A 24175-nucleotide genomic window follows, 5' to 3' on the forward strand; every position below is an offset into this window, starting at 1 on the left:
AGCCAGCTAGAGCGTCAGATTCTGCCTTCTCCCTAGAGTTGGCGCTGACATCACACCAGCTAGTAGTCGACACAGCGGAAATATAACACATACAATTAATACATCTAGGTACATTATGTACTCAAATAAAATAAATTGGATCCATAAAATAATAAATCCTTTATTAACTGTAATGTCTAGACTCTAGAGTTCCTTTATAATGAGAGTTGAGACGTTGACCCCAACAACAATTAAAATATGTAATGATTTGATAGCGCTGAAAATGGAAAAACAAAACTCTTACGAGAAGTAAAACCATATACCTATATTATATTATATACAAATATTAAACGAATTCGATACTTAATTTTATAATGTATTATATTATTTTATACCGTATGGCCTTAACTCTGCCAGGTTAAATAAATTATTATTATTATTATTATTATTATTATTATTATTTATGATATCTGAAATATAAAATATTATTATTACAACTAGTTTGTCACTGAGAAACAAGGAAAAGCTGTTAACTTGAATTTATTTGAAACAAAGCGTTACTGGATTATGCAATAAGGTAGGCGATGTTTGGATCCTGTGCCTTAATTCTATTCTCAATTATTATCTCAGCGTATGCTCGATTACACTACCTCTAGCGCTAGAAAGTGGAACTAGCCTCTGGCGCACAGAGAAACAAAACACAGGAAAATTCGCTCAGTGTCCATTCTTTATAATCCCTATTCGCTGGTTGTACCTCGTACAATTAGTAAAAATAGTCGTATGCCTACGACTAACCGTACGTTGATTGAAGCAAGGCGGGCAGGCAGTGAGCCACCGGGGCGGGGGACACAGCATAGAGAGAGAGGGATGCTGGCTGTCGTGTGGCGAGCAACGAGTTAGAAAGAGAAAGATATCTCTTTCTATCTCGTTGGTGGCGAGCGAGGTGCTGAGCGGCGAGGATGGGGATAATTTCCTCTACTGGCGTTCTCTATCTTGCGATTTATCCATAATGTATAATTTGTGTTGATTTTTCTTATATGTAAGCTTCGTTGTAACCTATAAAGTATGTACTATGATCTAGGGTGTAATTATTTTTTATTTTTATTCTTATTATTTATTTTTTTTTAACGGAGGGTATTTTGGAGCAAAATCGGGTAATTTGACGATCCTGGGTGGGTAATTTCATTAACAAGCATTGGCGACACTGGTGGCAACACTGATTACGACTAGGTGCAAGAATAGGCAATATGTGAAGTTGTCTTCAGTAAAAGTTAAATTTTTTAGCAGTATTTACTCGTGTTTTATTTAGATATATAGAATGGCTGATGACGAATTTGATGGTGATGAGTATGTACTTTGTAAATATTATTTTTGTGTATTAAATTGACTAATGTGCCCTATATTTAATTGCTTATTAATTAGACCTGTAACCAGCAATTTATATGATGTGAGGCAACGGCGTATTTGGGAAAATTTCAGTACCGTATACCGATACCTCTCTGACAATTATCGGGAAAATTTTAGAACACAGATTGCACGTACCAAATTATGTCTTAAAATACTAAAAAGAGCAGATTTGCCTGCGTTTGTCGAATGCGCATCATTATAGCTATTTACGAAAAGGCACTTTTCAGTGCCAATTTATTTTGTGTGCACAAGGTTGGAATTTTGAAGTAAAGAAGATTCCTGAGACTTTCACTTATTGCAACGATTTCTCCAACAAAACTTGTTCCATATCCAAGAGATCTATAAAGTGAGAAGAGACAGCACGTAATACCTGCACCAGCACCTTGTTCTCTGGAGATCAAGGATCCGTCGGTGTATAAATGAAGCCAGTTTTGTGGAGGGTACCTAATATTAATTGTCTCTAAAGACAATTGTTTCATTATTTCAGTGTTTACTTCTGATTTCAGTATTTCTTCTGTTAAATTTAGATTATATTCTATATTTAATAGAGTTAAAGGGTTTGGTTTAATTAGTAAGTTTTCTTTTAAATTTAGGATATTGATTTTCTGTTTTAATTTTTGAACCATGGATATGAAACTTTTTTTAGTTTTCAATCTACAGAGAGGACTGTATGAATGCCAATTGTTTCTGATAAGTTTTTCATGTTGAATCAGTGCTTTTTTTTGCTTATTATTTTGTTTAATCTCGTCTTTAAGTTTACACATTATATCGGGATCACTTTTTTTTCTGCATTGTTGTGCAATATGTTATTCATATTTCTCCAAGTGGCTGCTTGAACACCTTCTCTAACATATCAGTAATGGCTCTTACGAAAAAAAAACATTATAGTGATTCCATTCCACAAATTAGGTATGTAGCACAGCTTTTCTTCATTTGGTGATATTATTTGCCTTTCTCTTGCTGCTTTGTATTATAATGTCTTCACCTGCTAGCTTCTTTCTTCACTTCTATCATCTTACTTTTCCAGGTGTTCATAACATGGCTATCAAGATTTAAACTACTTCGTGGAAGAGTAATAATGGAACAAAATAAAATTTACAGTATGAGCATATTTATTAGCAGCACGGTAAATGCAGGAAATAGCATATATCTGTCACATGCCCAATAAAATGTTAAAATCCCATATTTCAGGAATAAGTTAAACATAGTTAGAGGAGAATTGAATATTTTAGCAGATGTACCTCATGATGGATTTAGAGTACAAAAGATCACAATTCAAAGACACTTTTCCAATATTTCAGCATTCAGAAATTAATCCTAAACTGTTAGACATGTGACAAGAGACACACGTACAAGCAGATAGTAGGTACCCATTTTGAAAAACTTGGGCAAGGTTGCCAAATACAATTCACAGATGCCAGCTATTAATTGTCAATGGTACTAATTTTGTAAAATTCTCCACTCTTGACCAGGGGAAAATAAAACCTTTAATGTCACATGCCTAACACAAATTTTGCAATTTTCGTGTTTACAGTAACACCATTTCTAATACATGAGTTAATTTTGGTATATTTGGTATATTTTGGTATATTTGAAAAGTACTAGCTTTCATTTCATGTCCTACTTGTGTCAATTTCTTTATATTGAAATTCACACAGCATGTCCAAAATACTGTAATATGCCCCTTAAACTGCAGAAATTCTTCAAAAGCAATGAAATTAAAGTCCAGAATAGGATTCAGATTTTTAGGTGCTACTAAAATCGAAAAAAATATTTATTTTTTTATGTGCTAAAAATACTTGAAATATGCGACAAAAATAAAAATATTTGATATGTTTGAATTATTTCATGTGAGTATAAATAATATGCAGTAGGTCTGCTCACCAATATAATTTATGCTAATATACCTCACCAGCTGCTGAAGAATTATTACAATACACAATGAGATTCATCCTCAAATTGTCTGTCATACTACCACAAGTTACTGATGATTATCGCAGAACACTGTACCTTGTATGGAAAAATGAGTGCTCCACATCACAAAAAGTGAGCCTGGCAAATTTATAGCAAGACATGTCACTCACACTCACATCAATATCCATTTCTTGCTGACCATTCAACACATTTGAAATGTTACACATTTCTTGGCGTAGGCATTTTACAGAAAACATTTCTTTGAAATCGCTCCATTATTTTTAAAGCCCAATAGAGGCCGAAGAAGCTACAGTAACCCACATTTTTCCATTTTCACAAATTGAACGAATCTGTTCCAAAGTTTCTTTGTAACACTTCGGAAGTTATTTTTTCTCAAAGTTGATGAGTATTTATAGCCTATTTTATAAAGGAATATGTCGGCTCATACAAACACTCTACATAAATCTGCACTTACAATAAATTGAAAATCTAAAAGATCCTTTACAATAACCTGGAACTGGATCACTAGTTAAAAATTCTTTGTCATGCTTGAAACTGCAGCGTTATGTTTGTTGCCAGCTAGGTGTTTCGTAACCAGAGATCGTTTAGCCCTTATTGCTTTCCCACATGATTGGCAGTACAGAACGTGACAATCTGAACTGTAGGTATGATTAAATTCTGCTCTAGACAATAACTTGTCATTGCTTTTACTTCAGACATTGTTGTAATAGCTACACTAAGAAAATATTGGGAAGATATGCCAACTTAAGGCTAGTCCACAATAAACCAGGAATGGAAATTATTGTAAATCAGGCTTAAGATACCCATTCATCATCTGAAAATAAATCCGCGTACTCATGTCCCTCACAGCCCTGCAGTATATATTGACTACACCCCAACTCTGGCTACTAGTAGCAGGCATCTATAATGAATACCGATCAAAATACCCCTCATTTCTCGTGAAAAACAACAACTGAATAGATTACAGTGGACTATAGTGGACTTTATGTTGTCAGCAAACAGCTGGATACATTAAGAAGATTGATGATTGATGTCCCTCAATAGTCAAAAATGCAAGTACCTACTCTTTAAGTTCAAACATTCGTGCTAACACTTCACCACGTGATAACCATGCACTTCTATATGTAATAGTAGTGTATTGTGCTCTGAACCCGTTTCCTGACAAAACGGGAAAAAGCCGCGTATTTAGGGGCTGTGATTTGATGAAGTTCACGATTTTCACTACTTCGTCCATCACAATTTTCAGAGGAGATGGCAAAGACTTAGCAACAATGGCTTCGTGTGGAATAACACAATGGTCGCTCTGTATGTTAGGATTTACTTCACGTACTTTAGCTACAAATCCTTTCACTCGACCTGTCATAGAAGTGGCTCCATTTGTAAAAACACTAACGCAATCCTCCCATGTTAATTCATTATTCATTAGTTGTACGAAATATTTCTTCACCAGTTGCTCGCTTGAGCAGTTGTTTGCAAAAAGGAAATTACTTGCAATTATATCCCCATCATTGTACCGAATGTAGGAAAGAAGTTGGGTGCAACCGCTAATATTGGTGGACTTGTCAATCTGAAGTGAGAACTTCTGACTGCTATTTATTTTCTCCTTCATAAAGTCTTCGATGTCACTGGACATGTCACTAACTTGGCGGCTGATTGTGTCAGCAGAGAGAGGAATTTTTTTAATTTCACTAGCAGCTTTTGAACCCAGGATTATTTTCAGCATATCTTTACAAGCAACAACGTTTCAGCTATTGTGTGTGTTTTTTTTACCTTTACGATAAGTTCAGCTACATTATAGCTAGCTTCCTGTACTTTTTTTGCAAAACATGTACTGACATCATCATGAGCGCCACTTAGTTTTTTATTTTGTTCCAATAAGTGATGAAATTAATTCACATTTTTGCTTGACAGAAAGAAATGTTTTGTTAACAAATGTTGTTTCAGTATACTGAGAACCATAGCAGCATTATTGACTTCTTCACTTTACAGAACACACTCGGGGATTGGGCATGTTTTCTCATCACACAATTTTAATTTAATTTGAATTAATTTTCGCGTCGCACCTTTCATCTTGTAGAAACCGCGACACACCGGTTGTGGAACACTGCACTAGAGGCAGTTTGTGATGGGAAATGAAAATAGAGGCAGCAAATGTTTATAAAATAATTGCTTGTTGAATCAGCATTATGATAACTTACAAGACAGAGCTGTAAGTCACATATATTTTTATGCATATTACAGTCCGTGATGATTAATCTGAAATGGAGATTTTGTTGAAAATTATTTAATGAAAACTGAATGTCTTTGTGTTTTATGCGAATATTTGAAAATACTATATAGGCTATTTATATAAAAACATTCCAAAACATGTATTTTTATGTGAAATAAAATTAAAACTACATGCTCAGGTGGCCTTGTTCAAAACTTAAAACTCAGTTACGAGTTTTTATTTCACTACAAATAAAATATTTATTTATCCAATACCTAAAAATCCTAGCCCTAGTCATGAAACTATAATGGGATGAGAATATCAAGGAAAAATCCCAAGCCTGCCATTCAGCTACTCTTGTCTCACCAAAAATCTGAGGCTCCACATGAAATCAAATCATAATTGATAAGAACCGTTGGCTAATTGACCAAGTTTGTTCTAGACTAACCATTTGGTTGTTAAATTTTTTAATATAAATTTGAATACAGGTCACCACTTCTCAACCACTTTTCACAATGTGAGTTATGAAATCATTTAGGTATAAGCCATAAAATGAAAGTTTACATTTTTATCCACATATGTTCATTATTCCTGCACACGAAATAGTTATTACAGAATACAAATATGTATCATAAATGATGATGTTAACTAATGCCGAATTCTTGGCAATAAAGCCATTTACTCTCTTGTTGACCAATATAAGAGAGGTGTACATAAATTTATCATGCTATCATGATAGAAGTTGCGGATATTACTATCATCATTGCTTAATGTTTAGAAGGTTCAGAAGATTTATTTCCCAATGATTTTGTTTCAGTGCTGGAGATGACTTTGATGAAGTAGATGAAGATGAGAATATTGAGGAACTTGATCAACAGGAGGTACGAAAAATTTAATAAGAGAAGATATGTTATCAGGATTACAAGATACTTTCTTGTGGTATTTTCCAAGCAGATTTTAGATAGTAGGCCTAGTTTACTTTAAGATAAACAATTGCTGCCTTCAGATATATTCTCTTAGCCTACATACAATTATAACTTGCTTGCAAAACTAGGTTGTAATTGAGTAAATAGATGATTTTCTAATTTAAACCCAGCAGAGAGTTAAAACATATTAATTGTCCAGCTGTATGGACTTAAGATTAATCATACAATTATCGTGAATAATAGCACAGGAATACCAACATATCGAATAGGAACTATACCAATAATAATTTTCCATTTGTGGGACATGATACGTGTTACTTACATACCTTTGGATTAGTACTATAGGTTATATAATTATATGGTTTGTTTACTTACTGTTGGGCCATTCCATTGTCATGTGTGGGATGCTTATACAGTGTTTTATTTAATACTCTGATATATCTTATAAAAACAGGTATTTTGTTAATATATTTTAATGTGGAGACTACAATCTTAGTACAGTTTATTAGTCTATGGGTACTATTATTAATTTGTACAAATATTGAAAATATTAGTGCTTTAATTTCTGTCACAGTTGCGACAAAACAAAGACATACCTTTGGAGAAAACCATTCATTGATAGAACGCTCCGTGAATTTATATGAAAAAAAGTAACAAGTTATATTGACCTTGTTGTTCAGTCAGCTGTCCGAAGACAGGTTTGAAGTTGCGGCACCAATAAGGCAACGCTCATGAGGCAATTAAGACAGGAGATAATTGGGTAGGGTGGCCAATTCCTTTCCCCTTTCATTGCATACATCACTGACTAGGAACATATTACACTAATCAGATTTCAGTGTTTTCCTTATGGATTACATATTGTTCTGTACAATCTCACATAACAGAAGAAGATAATGTATTTGATTTTACAAAATATACAACAGGCATTCTCGTTGCAACAAATGTTACATTTGCACACATAAAAAGCCCAAAATATTTGTAACAAATAAAACAAATGAAATCTTATGAACAAGTGGAATTAGCATGTGTGTTCAGGTTTTGCTGCTCAAAACATTTGATCGTTCGAAAATATATATATTTTTTTTATATTTGAAAACGTTAGTGTACTGAGCGTTACATAAAATGGTTTTGTAATTCCACATGAGGGTAACAAAGTGAAAAACTCTGAGATTTGATGTTCAATATTTATGAAAAAAATCATAAGATACAGGTAAAGAACGAAATAACTCCATTTATAAATAATTTCCATAGTTGAGAAAATAAAAAATGAAATTCAATGTAATGGGTGGTCATAGATTGTAATAGGTATTACCACAATCTTTTCAATAATTGAATTTCACTTGCATGTTAATCTATAAACCGAGGACTTTTTTTCACAGAGTTAAAATTAATACAAAGTTTTTTAAAGAAACAGATTTACATTTAATGGGATTTAAACGTCAAATAAACTACCTATTTTCTTAAACATATATATATTTTTTTGAATTCATAAAATACTCTATCCACTTTCATTTTAATATTTGGTATGGGTAACTTAGTTTTTATAGCATTCAATTTCACAAAAGAATCATCATTTTGTATTGGTTTGTGTAGTGTTCTTTCATTCCCACAAGACTGTAAAAGACATCATTTTCACATCATCTACTTGTTCCACAGCACTTTGACATACACTGACATATTTGTATTATTTTAGATTTTTTCCTTTTTGTTTCTCTCAGTCCTGCATTCACTTCCAGCTTATTTACTTCATGTATCTTGTCTTCAGAATTAGAGTAGACATCACTCACATGAAGCCTTGTTCTTGTTCCAACTTCAACACAAATGTTTACTTTAATCATTTCTGACTATGGATGTTTCGGATACCAGCAAATTTTTCTGGCCATACGACCTGAATCTATGGCATGGGGCTCACGTTACGCCTCCTTTCTTTGAATGAAGGGTTCAGAACCATAGTGGGCCAAGGGCCATTTACTAAAACCGTAGAAAACAAGGGTTAAAAGAAGTTATTACCATAATTCAATGGAAACATATAGCAAGTAATATAAAGTGTACACACCCACTATGGCTCTGAACCCTTCATATATGCTTCTGTACATAAGCATGGAACTCTTTTGCTGCCACAACAATCCTTGTAGATTTCACAGCCATCTACACATAACACTTTATATTTTCGCCAATCCCATCTGCAACTCTTTTTCCATGTCAACTGGCTAAAAAATTCGACTTCACTTCCAAACCATAGTCATTATTCATGCAGCAAATGTTGGAGAGTACAAATTTATTTTTAATCTGTCCTCACAGTTATCACTAAAAATCGGAAGATGTTTGACTGTAGCTATTTCCTTCTTTATTTCTTCAATAATTGCTTCCAGGAAAAAGCTTCATACAGCATATTCATTATGAGACGGGTCATTACAATAACGTAAGGTTTGAAAACATCATTACATAGCCATAAACCACAAATGAGGATGAAAATTTGGCTATGGCCCCAGTGGGCAGATTGGATCTCATCCTGTGACACCAGGAAAATCAATAGGAAGCACCGCACTATTCTCAGACAAACTGTTTCTTCTTACTCTCAAAATACTCAGCTTGGACTTCAATATAATTATGCATTTTAAAGTGTGGTAGTTTTTTCACAAGGTCTTGTAACACTTTTTCACATGTTTCAGTTCTCCTGATTTTGGGATGACCATCGACATTGTCTTCCCATTGCTGCCAAGTGATGCTTTGTTTTATATTGTGTTTAGATTCTGGTAATTTCTGAGTGACAAGATTAATATCGGCACATTCTGAACTTCTTCTTCTTATATCCTGTTGTTCCTAGGTGGAATATAGTGCAGCAGTAAAGTTCTTCCAGCGTACTCTGTCGCCAGCCAATTACTGCTGTTTCTTTAATCTATGATATTTCAGGTGTGTGAGTGATTGGCCCACAGCACCCTAGCATAGTAGAGGGATTGCCTCTTCTCTGTGCCTATGCTCACAGGGAGCTTCTAGGTGTTTTGCTCCTATCTACATTCTTTTACGGAGTGAGTTGAGACTAGGGAAATGGAAAGAAAAAGGATAGGGATAGGAATAAAATATGATGGGTCATTGTGGGACATACTTCGTCTGGCTTCTCGGTTGGGGCCTGTCCGACAAGATAGGCCCTACTAGTAGCTAAGCTACCACCAGCATAGCCCCCAACTTCACTGAAGCACGCAAACCCCTTCACCCGCACGGACAGTGCTATGATAAGGTGATGTCCCCTGAAGGGGACATTCTGAACAGATGCCCATCATACATCTCTCATTATCTAAATTGCATGTTATAACTGATAATACTGTAGTTGTTTATGGCTCTTAGGAAAGCGTGGTACATGTTTCGAAAGAACCTCTGTCAGATTAATGAAATTTGTGTAATATCTGCTCACACAAATATTATGGGGAGTGTCACTACTGGAAGAACATGTTGAGGCTGCAAAGAAAAAAATGTACGTTTCCCAATAGTTGCCTGTGGATGAGAGCCTTTAAATTCTTCAAATGCTTCGCATAGTGATATAACCATGTGTCTTTTTTGCATGTGCTTTCTTTCTCTAGTCATTGCATTTTTTACTGATTTGTTATCCTGCTTGCCAGATGCCTGCCAACTTGTTTCATCACTGCAGAAGAACTCTTGAACAGATAATTTTACTTCATCTGTCAGAATGGAAGATTTCCTAGTTCTATAAGAGAATAAATCCGTATATGTGTTAGGACAGTGGCAGTTCGTGCCTAAAATGACAAGGGGTTCACTACTTTTATGATATTGCATAGTTTTCCAACAATTTAAACAATAGCTCATTTCTGAAAAATAAAAATAAAATACTATAGTTCTTTAAAGTACCTTAAAATGAGCATGATGATGGTAAAGTTGAGTCTTCTGTAGATATATATTTGTACAGAAAATCCATTCTGCTTTCCTTTTTTGTGGCGAATCTATTGATGACTTTCTCATTGAAATCCTGAAGCCTGTGAATCATTGCTTTTTCAATAGACAGCATAGCGAGAGCACAATCTATTTTCATCCAGGGTGCTTCTAAGAAATGTCTTAATATGCAAAAGGGTTGATGCAAATTGTTTTCAATTAAAAACTTCAGAAGAGCTATTGCACTTTTCATATCTTGAAAATCATTTCGAGAATAAATTATCTGCAATTCAGTTTTCAGCTTAAGTTTCTTAAAAAATGTAATATACATGTCCTCAAATCTTCTTTTTGCTGTATTTTCTTCCTCTGTAGTGATGTATTCAATATCATCTCTAATTTTCAAATTTCACTTTCGAATGCTGTCACTGCTTGCTTTATGAGAGGGAGTCTGTGTTGCGCTTTTGTAACTGACTAGATGATATCCAAATGGGGCATTATTTTATAAAATACTTCTAACCAAAATGAAAATGTTGGCTGCTGCAGTTACAACTTTAGAGCATAAGCTTGATTAACAGTCGTTACCTGATTGCTGTTATCTTCAATTGTTTGGAGACACTCTAGGATGGACTCTTAATTTTCGTAAACTGTAAGCACTGTTCTTGAATTGAAGTTCCATCTCGTGGCTGTTTTTTTACAATATCATCTAGAACAGCAACTTTTTGACATGAATGAGAGAAAATATTGGTACATCTGCAATAGTACTGAAAAACAATTCGACTTGTTTGTCTTGACTAGTAGCCTGGGCAAGAATTAAGTTTAGCTGCTGTGTGTAACAGTGTACATAATAGGCAAAATTGTTTGCACTCCTGCAGGTCGGCCACTTATAACTCTAGCACCGTCATAACTTTGAGATATTACTTTTTCTTTCTGTTCTTAGACTATGTCAGAAAGGACATTTTTAATACAAACAACCAAGAGGATGCATCATTACCGGATGGATTTAAAAATGTGAAAAACCTTTCAACTGGCTCTCAAATAGACTATAAATAACGAAGTACTACAACGAACTGAAATGTAGAAGTGACATCGGAAGTTTTGTCTGCTATTACAGACACAAAATCAGCCTTAGCTATTTCAGCATTATTCTCCTCACGACATACATACAACATGCACTTCAACAAATAATTTTGTATGACCTTAGATGTACCCTTAAAGATTGTAGCATTATTCATATGTTATTTTACAAGTGCATCTAAAGCGGAAGTGAAATTTATTAGCCCTCTGAATATTCTAGGATTGTTGGACTTTGTTTTTTCATCATGTCCATGTAAGACAAGTTCAAATTCACCGCAGAACTTAATACAATCAATTATCTTTGAAATAACATAGCGATTTTTCCTTCTGTCTTTCAATGTTCTGCCTGAAAACTTAGCTAAGCCGTTTCCTAATTTCTGTTCTTCCAAGGACTGATAAATCTAGGCATGCTTTCTTTTGAGCAATTGATTCCTCATGCTTCTTAATTTTGTGTGTCAAATGACTTAAATCTGACACCAGTGTATGTCCAGCTCGTATCTTCACCCTTAGCAAATAGCAAGCACAGGAAACAAAATAATTTATTTGTAGATTCATAACTGCAAATCCAGCTGTTTCTTTCATATATTTTTAGATTAAAATCCCTGCAAAATGTCTTACCTCGGCTTGTTTGTGCTTGCTTTAAATCGAGTTGAGGTAACCACCTTCCAAGCTTCTTTATTTTACACTTATTTTTCAAGATTAAACTGAAAAATTTGTTTGTAAAAGATATTGAACACTATTCGTTTTCTTTGGAAACGGGCACTGGTCATTGGAAACGAACAGTGGTCACACTCACAGATGAATATATTAAGACTAAAACACCAAGAATGACTAAATAGACATTTAAAGAATTGTAAGAAACCACTAATAAATACAACAATCAATAACATGTACGTACATGTGATAAAAGCATGATCTCAGCTACCGATTGAAACTAACTTTCAATTTGGATCACAAAGTCTTTTGTTTCTGCCAGAACGTGTCGGCTGTCTCACGATGACGTGACTGTACAGCTGCGCTGGTCCAAACACCAGCACAACCACATGTTTGCCCTGCAGGATTTCCACTTACACCTTGCCCTGTTCACTCGGCGAGATTCAGAGGAGAAATTGAACCTCGGAAGCTTAGAAGCAAATAGGTATTCGATCTCTACGGTTCATAGGTTTTCATATGACAAAAATACATCAGGGCCGCAAGTAAACTTATTAAAGATGAGCAAGAAACAAATAAATGATAGTGTAAATTATAAATAAATTTATTTAAACAAATTGTTTTTCCTTGTTTTTCCTGGAGATTCTTTGAACCATTGAACTCATAGGACATACCACTATTGGTTAGGACTAAGAATGTCCTATGCCACTTTTTTCAAACAGATTCTTTCTTACTGGGACTAATGGGCAAGGACTTTTTAACTTTACTGCCCTTCCAAAAGACTAAGTCCCAATAGGCAAAGCAAAATCGTTTGTATATAAATGTGTTATTGTTTTTCCTCTGCTGATACAGTCTTACTTTCTCCCTAAATCTTCTTTCTATTTTCTTTTAACAGCTTGTTTTTACCTACTCTTTTCCTTCCCTTTGATCTTCTAGCCTTGTCTCGTGTCTTTCCTTTTTCGAAATGTTGCCTTCACTTTTCTGGATCAGATTTGAACTTATCTCGGTATTTTGCCATTCAGTTGATATTGAAAGTTGTTGGAGTCATTTTCTGAGAATAAATGCGAAATAGTTTTTAAAATACAAAGAAAGGACTCAGTTGTCATTTTTGAAATAATGTTTATAACTTATTTGATTTTTTCTTGTGAAATATCTTTTGAAAATTATTCCTACATACTATGTTACACCTGATACAAAAAAATATGTGACACCTGTTACAACAAAATTATATGTTTTTTTTTTTATCTTTATTATTGTGTGATATTGTGTTAAAGTCGCCCTGAGTGGCGCAGTTGGTGTAGTGATGGCCTTCTGTGTCCGAGGTAGCGGGTTCAATCCCGGCCCAGGTCGATGGCATTTAAGTGTGCTTAAATGCGACAGGCTCATGTCACTAGATTTAGTGGCATGTAAAAAATCTCCTGCGGGACAAAATTCCGGCACATCAGTGATGCTGATATAACCTCTGCAGTTGCGAGCGTCATTAAATAATACAAAATTAATCTGGCTTTTCTGAGAATTCAGTGTCCTACTTCTTCAAATGAGCAATTTATACAAACTTATGTTATTATTTTTTTTTTGTAATGGGTGTTAGTCACATCTTGCTTTCAGAAATGTTAATTATTTTCAAATGCTTTAATTTCTTACCTTCACATGTGTACAGAAATGTTCTCCAGACTTTTCTCCAACTTCCTGTTGCAGTGAATTGTGCAATATTGTTGTGGAAGTGCATAAAATGCAGCCAACATTGTAAAAAAAAAATCTGTTCTAACTGAATTACAAATGGACCAGAAAGTGAACTTATTACAAAATAAATTAATACCTACAGTATGAATTTTTATAACTTCATTGCTTAAATGCTGGGTAACTTTCGGTGCTGGACCCCGGACTCATTTCACTGGCATTATCACCCTCATCTCATTCAGATGTTGATAAAGCATCGTAAAATAACCTACTAAAAAATCATTGCTTAAGCAGAATACTTGCAGCAGTTTCAATTTTCTAAGATTAAAAAAATCAGTCAGGCCCATTTTAAGCTGGAATGCCTGATAACTTCTTTCCATTACACTCTGTGTCACGGCTGGAACACAGTGAGAATTAAATCACAAAATAACTAACATTAATCAACTATAGTAGAAATAAAACACAAAAGAACTTTAGAAATAATACAAATTATGATAACCAATATACTGTACTAAAGTACTAGTGATAATAAGTAGTAATAAAACTTTGCATTGCTAATCTAAGTCCTATGACCTCTTGTAAATGTATCTATGTGGCAAGGAAAGTCATAAAAATATTATTTCTTATAGTTTTTACTATAGGTAGTAGTAAAATGCAAAGAACATGGTCAAACTACATAGTACAGTCATTTTCATCTGGCGTGAAGAGTCTTCCACTCTTTCCCACAGTCCTCATGCACATAGCTTTCAGTTCTCCATCATCTTCTCCACTTTGAGAGATCGCAGCATATCTGTAGTTGTAGTCTCTCTCTCTCTCTTTTCTGATTGTGACGAATTCCAGAAGCAAAGATGCACCTGGTACTTCTTCAGCAACTGTTGAATTTGCAGTAGTAAAGTTTGGGATGCCTGAGTCTCCATGTGAAGTTCCAAAACTCTGATTTCTGATTTTCGTCATCATCATCAGAGTCTGAGTACATATTTCAATAGCTCAGTTTAAATGCTCTACAATTGTTAAGGCCTGATTGAAAAGTACAGCCTACAATCGGATTTTCACTTTCATATACTTTGAAAAATGTTTTGATTGGATACCATTCATTCATTCATTCATTCATTCATTCATTCACTCAGTGTTCTGCCCAAGGACAGGTCTTTCACTGCCACTCCAGCTTTCTCCAATCTTTGGTATTTCCTGTTTTCCTCTTTGTCTCCTCATATGATCCATGTATCTTAATGTCGTTTATCATCTGACATCTTCTTCTGCTCTGAACTCTTCTCCTGTTCACCATTCCTTTCAGTGCATCCTTCAGTAGGCAGTTTCTTCTCAGCTAGTGATCCAACCAATTCATTTTCCTCGTTCTGATCAGTTTCAGCGTCATTCTTTCTTGGATACCTTTAATAGCCAGTATATTAAGTCATCTTTTGTCCAGCATTTCTTTATTTTCTTCAATTTCTGCTGTTGGAAGGATGATATTCGGAACTGAAGAGCATATAGCAACTACAAAGTCCTCAGCACATTGTACAGCTGCTTTCCACTGTTTTACATTGTTCCACACTAATTGTTTTGTGAGTCTCCCCAATTTCATCTACTGTACCCTTACCATGTGAGATTACAAAGATGGACCAGTCTACTTCAACACCAAAGTTTTTTTGATAAATTATAAAGTATTTGGTAAGTTCTTGAACTGACTTGCACAGTTATCTGAAAATATTTTCACAAATTTCAACCCATCAAATTCTTGTGTCAACAAACTTGTTACTTTTTTAATACATAGCAAAAACGCAATACTTGTCATGACTCAAATCATCACTTGCAATAGCAAAATAAAGAATGGTACTTACTGTCCATGCAAAATTAATGTTAGCATAGCTTAGAGAACTTAGGTAAAGATAGGGTAGCTGGGCTAGTATAGTGTACCTTAGGTAGGTATAGTTTATTTTGTTTGGCATTATTACACTGTAAGAAAGGGCACTGTCATAGAAGGGTCTTCACAGCTATAGCTACCAGCCAAGTTACTTCTCTCCAATACTTGCATTTTAGTGCCGCCATATTAGAGTCCATACAGCTAGATAATTACTGTGATGGTGTATGAGTTTCATGTTATCATTAAATGTTTTAATATTTTGATAATTCACTTAGAACAAGAAATAAACAAACATTAAAATTCCTTTGATGTGGTTCAAATGATGGCATTCTTGTGAGTTCGTCTCTGACAAGAGAAGTTTTATTTCTTATTGTCTGCTGTATGTGAACAACTATTATTATACCCCTTTCCATGCGACTTGATATATAAAATATGATATATTTCATGTCATCAATCACATCTATGTAAAGTGGACTTCACAACTTTGCCATGCGACTTAGTTCATGAGATTGCAGCTTTTCAGCCACCCAGAACAACACAAACCATTTGCACTTAAGCACTGTTGCCTAGTTGTAATGTTTAGACTCCGGTATTGTTAGTTGAGAGAAGTTGAATATAATATGCTCCCAAAGAAAATATGTTGTTGTTGTTTTCTAATCCCAGGCGTTTGACAATGAAGTCATTTGACCTCTTGCACTCCAATATTTTTCAAAGATATTATCATGACCAGCCAATGAAGCACAGATTTTGAGGTGTTCCGAATCCATTTCTTGGTTTGAGTTGCACAATGGGCAGTTAGGGGACTGATATATTCCAATTCTATGCAGGTGTTTAACCAAACAATCATGGCCTGTTGCCAATCTAAATGCAGCTACAGACGATTTTCGTGGTAAATCGGGAATTAACTGTGGATTTTGATGCAGAGAGTTCCATTTTTTCCCTTGGGATTGTGTTATCAAATTTTGTTTGTTGAAGTCTAAGTATGTATATTTAATAAATCTCTTCACAGAGTAATATGTAGATTTAGTAACAGGTCGGTAGGTAGCAGTGCTGCCCTTCTTTGCTAAAGCATCCGCATTCTCGTTTCCCAGGATTCCACAATGGGATGGTATCCATTGGATTACAATTCTTTTATTGAGTGATATTAATTGAGAGAGCATTTTAGTTATTTCTGCTGTTTGAGATGAAGGTGTGTGTTTAGAGACTATTGATAGAATAGCTGCTTTGGAGTACGACAATATAACTGCATTCCTAAATTTATTGATGTGGCATAGAAGATTCCTGAGACATTCACTTATTGCAATGATTTCACCATCAAAACTTGTTGTTCCATATCCAAGTGATCTATAAAGTGAGAAGAGACAGCACGTAACACCTGCACTGGCACCTTGTTCTCTGGAGATCAAGGATCCGTCGGTGTATAAATGAAGCCAGTTTTGTGAAGGGTACCTAATATTAATTGTCTCTAAAGACACTTGTTTCAGTATTTCAGTGTTTACTTCTGATTTCAGTATTTCTTCTGTTAAATTTAGATTATATTCTATATTTAATAAAGTTAAAGGGTTTGGTTTAATTTGTAAGTTTTCTTTTAAATTCGGGATATTGATTTTCTGTTTTAATTCTTGAACAATGGATATGAAACTTTTTTGAGTTCTCAATCTACAGAGAGGACTGTATGAATGCCAATTGTTTCCTGGTAATCTGATAAGTTTTTCATATTGAATCAGTGCTTTTTCTTCTATTGTCATTTTAATACTGTTAATATTAGTGAGGAACTTCATAGAATCTACTGGAGTTGTTTTGATTCCACCAGTAATGAGTCTGAGAGCTTGGTTTTGAACATATTCTATGTCGTTTATGAAAGGTGAAGTAATTAAAATTTCTCCGCAGTATGTCAGCACTGGCTGTATAAACATTTTGTATGTAGTGTTCAAAGTATTCCTAGAGCATCCCCATTTCTTTCCTGCTAGTCTTTTTTAGAAGGGAGAATCTTTTACGAGCTTTTTCAGAAATGTATTTCAAATGGTTGCTCCAGGTTAACTTACTATCGAAAATAACTCCAAGATATTTAGATTCATAAGTCGTAGGAAGGTGTTGGCCATTGTATTGGATATTGAATTCTCTTTCTTTTTTACCAAGTGAAAATATTTGGTAGTTACTTTTGCTTAAATTGAGTGTCATCAAATTAGATGTATTCCATTCATGTAGTTGATTTAGAGCTTTAAGAGCAGAATTTTGAATTTTGTCTGTATGTCTGTAAGATCCGGAAGTCCACAAAACTATATCATCTGCAAATAGTGCTGTTTTCATGTTTGATTCTTCTAATAGGGAGGGTAAGTCATTTATATAAATATTGAATAAAGTTGTGCTGAGGACAGCGCCCTGAGGTAGACCTCGATATGTTTGTCTGTAACTAGAAAGTGAATTATTGAATTTAGTGGCAATGAATCTTTGACTAAGGAATTCTGATATCCATCTGAACATATTGCTGGAGATACCTAATTTCTGGAGTTTTAGTAATAATTTATTTCTCCAAACAGAGTCATATGCTAACTGAAAGTCAATAAATATTGCCAAGGTATTTTCTTTCTTGTTAAAACTGTCTTTTATTTCTTGGCCAAGGAGTATGACTTGTTCATTGGTAGAGTGTAGTTGTCGAAAGCCGGCTTGTCTTGGTGATAAAAAATTTTGGGATTCTAAATACCAAGTTAATTTGTTGGAGATCATGGACTAATGGTTTTTGCTATCCTGCTTAATAGTGCTATTGGTCGATAACTATTAACATCATGAGCAGGTTTCCCTTTTTTGTGAATTGGTACAATGATTGCTTTTTTCCAAGCTGCAGGAATTGAGGTGTTCCATGATAAATTGAAAATGGATAAAAGTAGAGACTTGGCCTTTTCCCCCAGATGTTTAAAAAATTCGGAATGAATGTTGTCGGGGCCAGGAGATTTCTTGGTTTTTAAATTTTGTATAGCTATAGTTAATTCTTTGGAAGTAAAATTTTGATGAAATATTTCAGGTTTTGTACTAGTAATATTGTTTTTATTATTTTTATGTAATTCTCTTTTGATAAATTTGTCAGTTTTTTTGATATTGGGATGTAATCTGTGAGAGTTTGAGTAGTGTTTATTAAATGCGTTAGCTATATCTCTACTATCTGTTAGTGTTTTGTTATTATGAGTAATAGGTTGGCTAGTATTTTCCTGTGTATTGGAAATATTCTTCAGAAATTTATATGTTTTAGCGCTATCGGTTCTGTAATTAATATTTTCAATAAATTTATTGAAACTGTTCTTTTTTGCTGTTATGATTGCTTTTTTAAGAATGGCAGTCTTCTTCCTCCAATCTTGAGTATCTTCTGGTGTTTTGCTATGTTCTACTTTGGTTCTTGCTTTATCTCTATCTTGTTTCAATAAATTCAGGTTTTCTGTCCAGAATGGGGTGTATTTTTTTGGTTTGCCTCGTGGAATGTGCTTTTTTGCAATTTTAAGAAGAGATTCACAGAAATATTTGTTCAATCTATCTGAGTTTGTATTTTCCATTTGTGGTGTGTTGAGCTTGAGGTGTTCGTCGAGTTCTGTTGTAAATAGTTTCCAATTCGCTTTCTTAAAGCCAAAGAAAATATTGTAGCCACCAAGAAGATGAGATATGATATGAACTAAGTCGCGTGAAAAGCATTATAGTTCACATACAAGTGGGAACAGAATGAGTAATTAACTGAAACTGTATGTTGAAGGTTTGTATTAAAGTATACAGGGTATTAACTAATATTGTTCCTTACAAGACAAAGTATCGCAAGTGCCACTTTTATCGAAAATGAATTATGATGCTTAGAATAAATTGTCTAACAGTGCACATCGTCTGTAAAAGTTCCTTTAGCCCCAACAATTTTTTTTCTCTGTGATAAGTTGGTTTAAACATTGACTATCGTATTCACCACCATGTTGGATAAGTATCATAACTGCCTCTCCTGAATGGTGCTTATGATATTCTGTCTTGCAGGATGATATATGTGAAACCTTTGGGGAGGTGATAGAAAGCAAAATAGTTCATGTAAATATATAGTCAATTTTACTTTGTTTCTTAATTAGAGGCACTTTTTAGTTCATACATATTTGCTTATTACAGCTTAATTTTTACATTTTAACATTCCCGTTTTTATTTTATTTGCTTATTTTACTATGCTTTATCAACTGCTGTGATTATCTAGTGTCTGAATGAGATGGTGATAATGCTAGTGAAATGAGTCCGGGGTCCAGTGCCGAAAGTTATCCAGCATTTGCTCTTAATGAGTTGAGGGAAAACCCCAGAAAAAACCTCAGAAATCCCAGAATTTGAACCTGGGTCCACTTGTTTCATGATCAGGCATGCTAACCATTATTCCACAGCTGTGGACTTACCATTTTTAAGGAATAATTTATCAAGTCCCAGCCAAATTACCATAAGAATAATGTAATTAATTCCTGCTTATAAGGAATACTTTTCAAGTGGAATTTGTGATAATGAAGCTCGAAATATTGAATTGACTCTCAATAATCGATAGTATTGGCATATTTGATAGTGTATCTCAATTGATAGTAATGTGGCGCCATGCGGCAGCATTATTCTTTGTAGTCTTGTTTTGTGTTGCTTTCACAGAGAGATTGCTTTGCTTGCTTTGTTCTCGTGAGTTGTGTGGGTCCTGTTTCTATTTTTTTTTTGTTAGTATACCTCTGAAAATTAACTAAGAAAGAGACTAGTGAAGTGCTTTGTGCGGAGTGTAGCAGTGTATGGTGCAGAAACATGGACATTATGACTAAGTGAAGAGAAGCGAATAGAAGCATTTGAAATGTGGATATGAAGAAGGATGGAGCGTGTGAAATGGAAAGAGTAAGAAACAAAGCTGTGTTGAAAAGAGTGGATGAAGAAAGAATGATGCTGAAACTGATCAGAAAGAGGAAAAGGAATTGGTTGGGTCACTGGTTGAAGAAACTGCCTACTGAAGGATGCACTGGAAGGAATGGTGAACGGGAGAAGAGTTCAGGGCAGAAGAAGATATCAGATGATACGACATTAAGATATATGGATCATATGCGGAAACAAAGAGGAAGGCAAAAAATAGGAAAGACTGAAGAATGCCGGATTTGCAGTATGAGTCCTGCTCTTGGGCAGAACACTAAATGAATGAATGAATGCTGTTTATACATCATTATAATAGCGCAAAAAAGCATGGTTTTCCAACTATTTCATTATGAGGAATAATGAAGGAAAAAAGAAGAAATTTTCAGTGACGAGTTTCAGTGTGGTTTGGATTCAAGGATTTATTTATTTTTATTGTTGGTTTAGGTGTATTAATTTAAGTAAAGTTAATAGAAGATTTTAACTTCTTTCTTACTGGACAGAAAAACATTTGTGACTCAACATTTGAAGAGCTTGAAAATATTATAATTAGGCTAAATGTATTGTAAATAATAATTGTAAGCCTAATTAAATAATTATAATGTTTGATATATTATAACACACGTGTTATTACTAGTTATTTTAGCCTTTCCTTCCCATTTTATGTAAACTCCCTTTTAAGAAAAAGCCCTATTTAAGGAAAAGAAAGTAATCCCATAGAAATTCGTTAAAAAGAGGGTCTATTGTATTTGCTTACAAAGTCCAAGCGTAATTATATAGATAATGCTCAAAATAGCCATCACGAATTCTAATATAGGCCTCAGGGCTCTTTAAGTGCCACATCATGGCCTATCTTAATCTCTGCCATATTCCAGATGCTTTAAATGTCTCCATATGTAAAAATCCTCGTTGTTGTTTTTTTACAAGGCCTACTGATTTGATAAACATAATCGAATAATATAAGCACTAACCTACATAAAATAAGAAGTAGCTACCTGTAATTAAAAAAACAAAGCAAAATTGACTGTTTATGTTTACAGGAACGTTTTTTTTTTTTCTTTTTTTTTTTTATACCTTCTATCCATACCCCAAAGGTTTCTCACATATTAGTTAACATTCTGTACAATAGAACCTCAATTATCTGTAGTAATGAAGGGGATGGACTGAATGATTGATCGAAAAAATCGGATAATCCATACCATAAAAGATTTTAATGTTTAGGCCTATAGTTTCGTAATTCCCTTCGTGGTATTGTATTTAACATGCTAATTAGTGGATCAGAAGTTCACTAATTTAAGGCCGGTTGTCAATGGTGGATTTTAAGGCTCAAGGAAACTCCTTGTGATGCTTGTCTTTGGAATGATAGGAGTAGAGGTCTCGTATTGTAGGACATACTCGTCCTTTATATAAACACTTTACCCTTGTTTCTTTCTTTTTTATTAAATTGCACACAGTTGTAACACTAATCTCATATTCTGATTCGACATGAGATACAGTTTCTGCTTTCCCAAACCTCTCAATTATTTGTGCTTTTTTTGGAATACTTAGCACAACACGATTTCTTTTGACACCCATGGAAGACATTTTACATATCCTAAGTTATACAGTACGGCCACTCCAATAGTGAACAAGGAATGAATGGTACACAGGTTTTGCAATTGTGTGAGAGTTCTTGGAGTCATTTCCTTGAATGCAGGTAGTGACTGTTTTACAGATTGGTAAAAACACCCCCTCCCACAAGTAACTGTATAGAACTTGATATTTTGTTCTGGAAGAAAAAAAAAAGAGAGAGAGAGAAAGAAAGACAGTTGGATAATCTGCAGATTGGTTAATAGGACAATACTGTATATGAATTTAAAAAAATAATGGTATTTTGTTCTGGAAGAAAAAAGAGAGAGAGAGAGAAAGACAATTGGATAATCTGGAGATTGGTTAATAGGGCAATACTGTATATGAATTTAAAAAAATAATGGTATTTTGTTCTGGAAGAAAAAAGAGAGAGCGAGAGAGAGAAAGACAGTTGGATAATCTGCAGATTGGTTAATAGGACAATACTGTATATGAATTTAAAAAAATAATGGTATTTTGTTCTGGAAGAAAAAAGAGAGAGAGAGAGAAAGACAATTGGATAATCTGGAGATTGGTTAATAGGGCAATACTGTATATGAATTTAAAAAAATAATGGTATTTTGTTCTGGAAGAAAAAAGAGAGAGCGAGAGAGAGAAAGACAGTTGGATAATCTGCAGATTGGTTAATAGGACAATACTGTATATGAATTTAAAAAAATAATGGTATTTTGTTCTGGAAGAAAAAAGAGAGAGAGAGAGAGAAAGACAGTTGGATAATCTGGAGATTGGTTAATAGGGCAATACTGTATATCAATTTAAAAAAATGTTAATTTTCAGGAAACATTGTGTTCATAAATTTCCATATCCTAACATAGTGTTTGGGAGTAACAGTTAAAGATAATTTGGTGCTTATTTAATATGATAATGCATTAAAATATTTTTTGTGTTGTTATTTCTTTCAAGGACGAAGGAGAAAATATAGACATTCTGGCAGCTGGTGATGCCCGTGGTGGTGTTCAGAAATCAAAAAGAATCACCACACGATATATGACGAAGTATGAAAGAGCGCGGGTGTTGGGGACAAGAGCTTTGCAAATTGCAATGTGTGCTCCAGTTATGGTTGAATTGGAAGGAGAGACAGATCCATTGCAGATAGCTATGAAGGAGTTAAAGCAACGTAAGATTCCTATAATAATTCGTCGGTACTTGCCAGACAACAGTTATGAGGATTGGGGAATCGATGAACTTATCATCATTGATCACTAAATGTAACAAGAAACAGTGAATGTAATTTACTTTCTTTATATGATTTTTTTGTCTCTACTGTGTTTGTGCAAACTTAATGCAAAGAATAAAATTGAAAACGAATTGTTATGTACAGTAAACTCCTGAATATGATATCCAATAAAAAGTGCTATTTTCTTTATTTTGTAACTCTTTTGTAGGAATCTGTGTAATAGTCTCAGGCTATAGACTCATATTTAAAACATGTTCCCATTACAGTTCTCTAGAGGAAAACTCAGTGTAAGACTTTTCATTTCATTTAATGTGTTCAGTAGAACTAAGATCAGCATTGTAGCTTTGAGATGTGGAACAAGTGAAGAATTACAAAAAGAAAATATACACGGTGTTCTGCTTGAATAAACCTAATTTCAATTGCTTGTATAAATGTTAAAAATTAAAGATATAATGAAACAGAAGGTACTGTCTGAAAGGAAAACACGTCAATTTTTATGTTTTCAATTGCCACCAAAAGATGAACAGGAGTCAGGTCATGAGCTTCTGTATCAGTTATGCAGCGTTTCTCAACCTATAGTCCGCGAAGGTGGCACAGATGGTCCACAGGCAGAATTAAAAATTTAATTCTAATTAAATAATAACAAAAAAATAAATGAGTAAAAATTGAATAATTTCGAGGGAAATGAGCCTGGTATCGAACCCGGGACCTTTGGTTAAACGTACCAACACACTACCAACTGAGCTACCCAGGAACTCTACCAGACACTGATCCAATTTTTCCCTCTATATCCACAGGCCTCAAAGTGGGCTGACAACTGTCAAGCAACCAACATTGAGTGCACACAGACTCTGGTGACTTGAATTGTGGTTTTCTGTTAA

General features: G+C 34.3%; 1 protein-coding gene across 1 annotated transcript; it reads left to right on the plus strand.

The window, feature by feature from the left end:
- Nucleotides 1–1169: 1169 nt before the first annotated feature.
- Nucleotides 1170–23483, plus strand: Polr2F (RNA polymerase II subunit RpII18). Its single transcript, XM_069818097.1, has 3 exons — nt 1170–1326; nt 6348–6411; nt 23021–23483. The coding sequence occupies exons 1-3, from the start codon at nt 1298–1300 to the stop codon at nt 23321–23323; spliced, it is 396 nt and encodes a 131-aa protein (XP_069674198.1). The 5' UTR covers nt 1170–1297; the 3' UTR covers nt 23324–23483.
- Nucleotides 23484–24175: the final 692 nt, after the last annotated feature.

Source organism: Periplaneta americana, chromosome 2 (assembly GCF_040183065.1).
Source record: "Periplaneta americana isolate PAMFEO1 chromosome 2, P.americana_PAMFEO1_priV1, whole genome shotgun sequence".
In the NCBI taxonomy this organism is placed as follows: Eukaryota; Metazoa; Arthropoda; class Insecta; order Blattodea; family Blattidae; genus Periplaneta; species Periplaneta americana.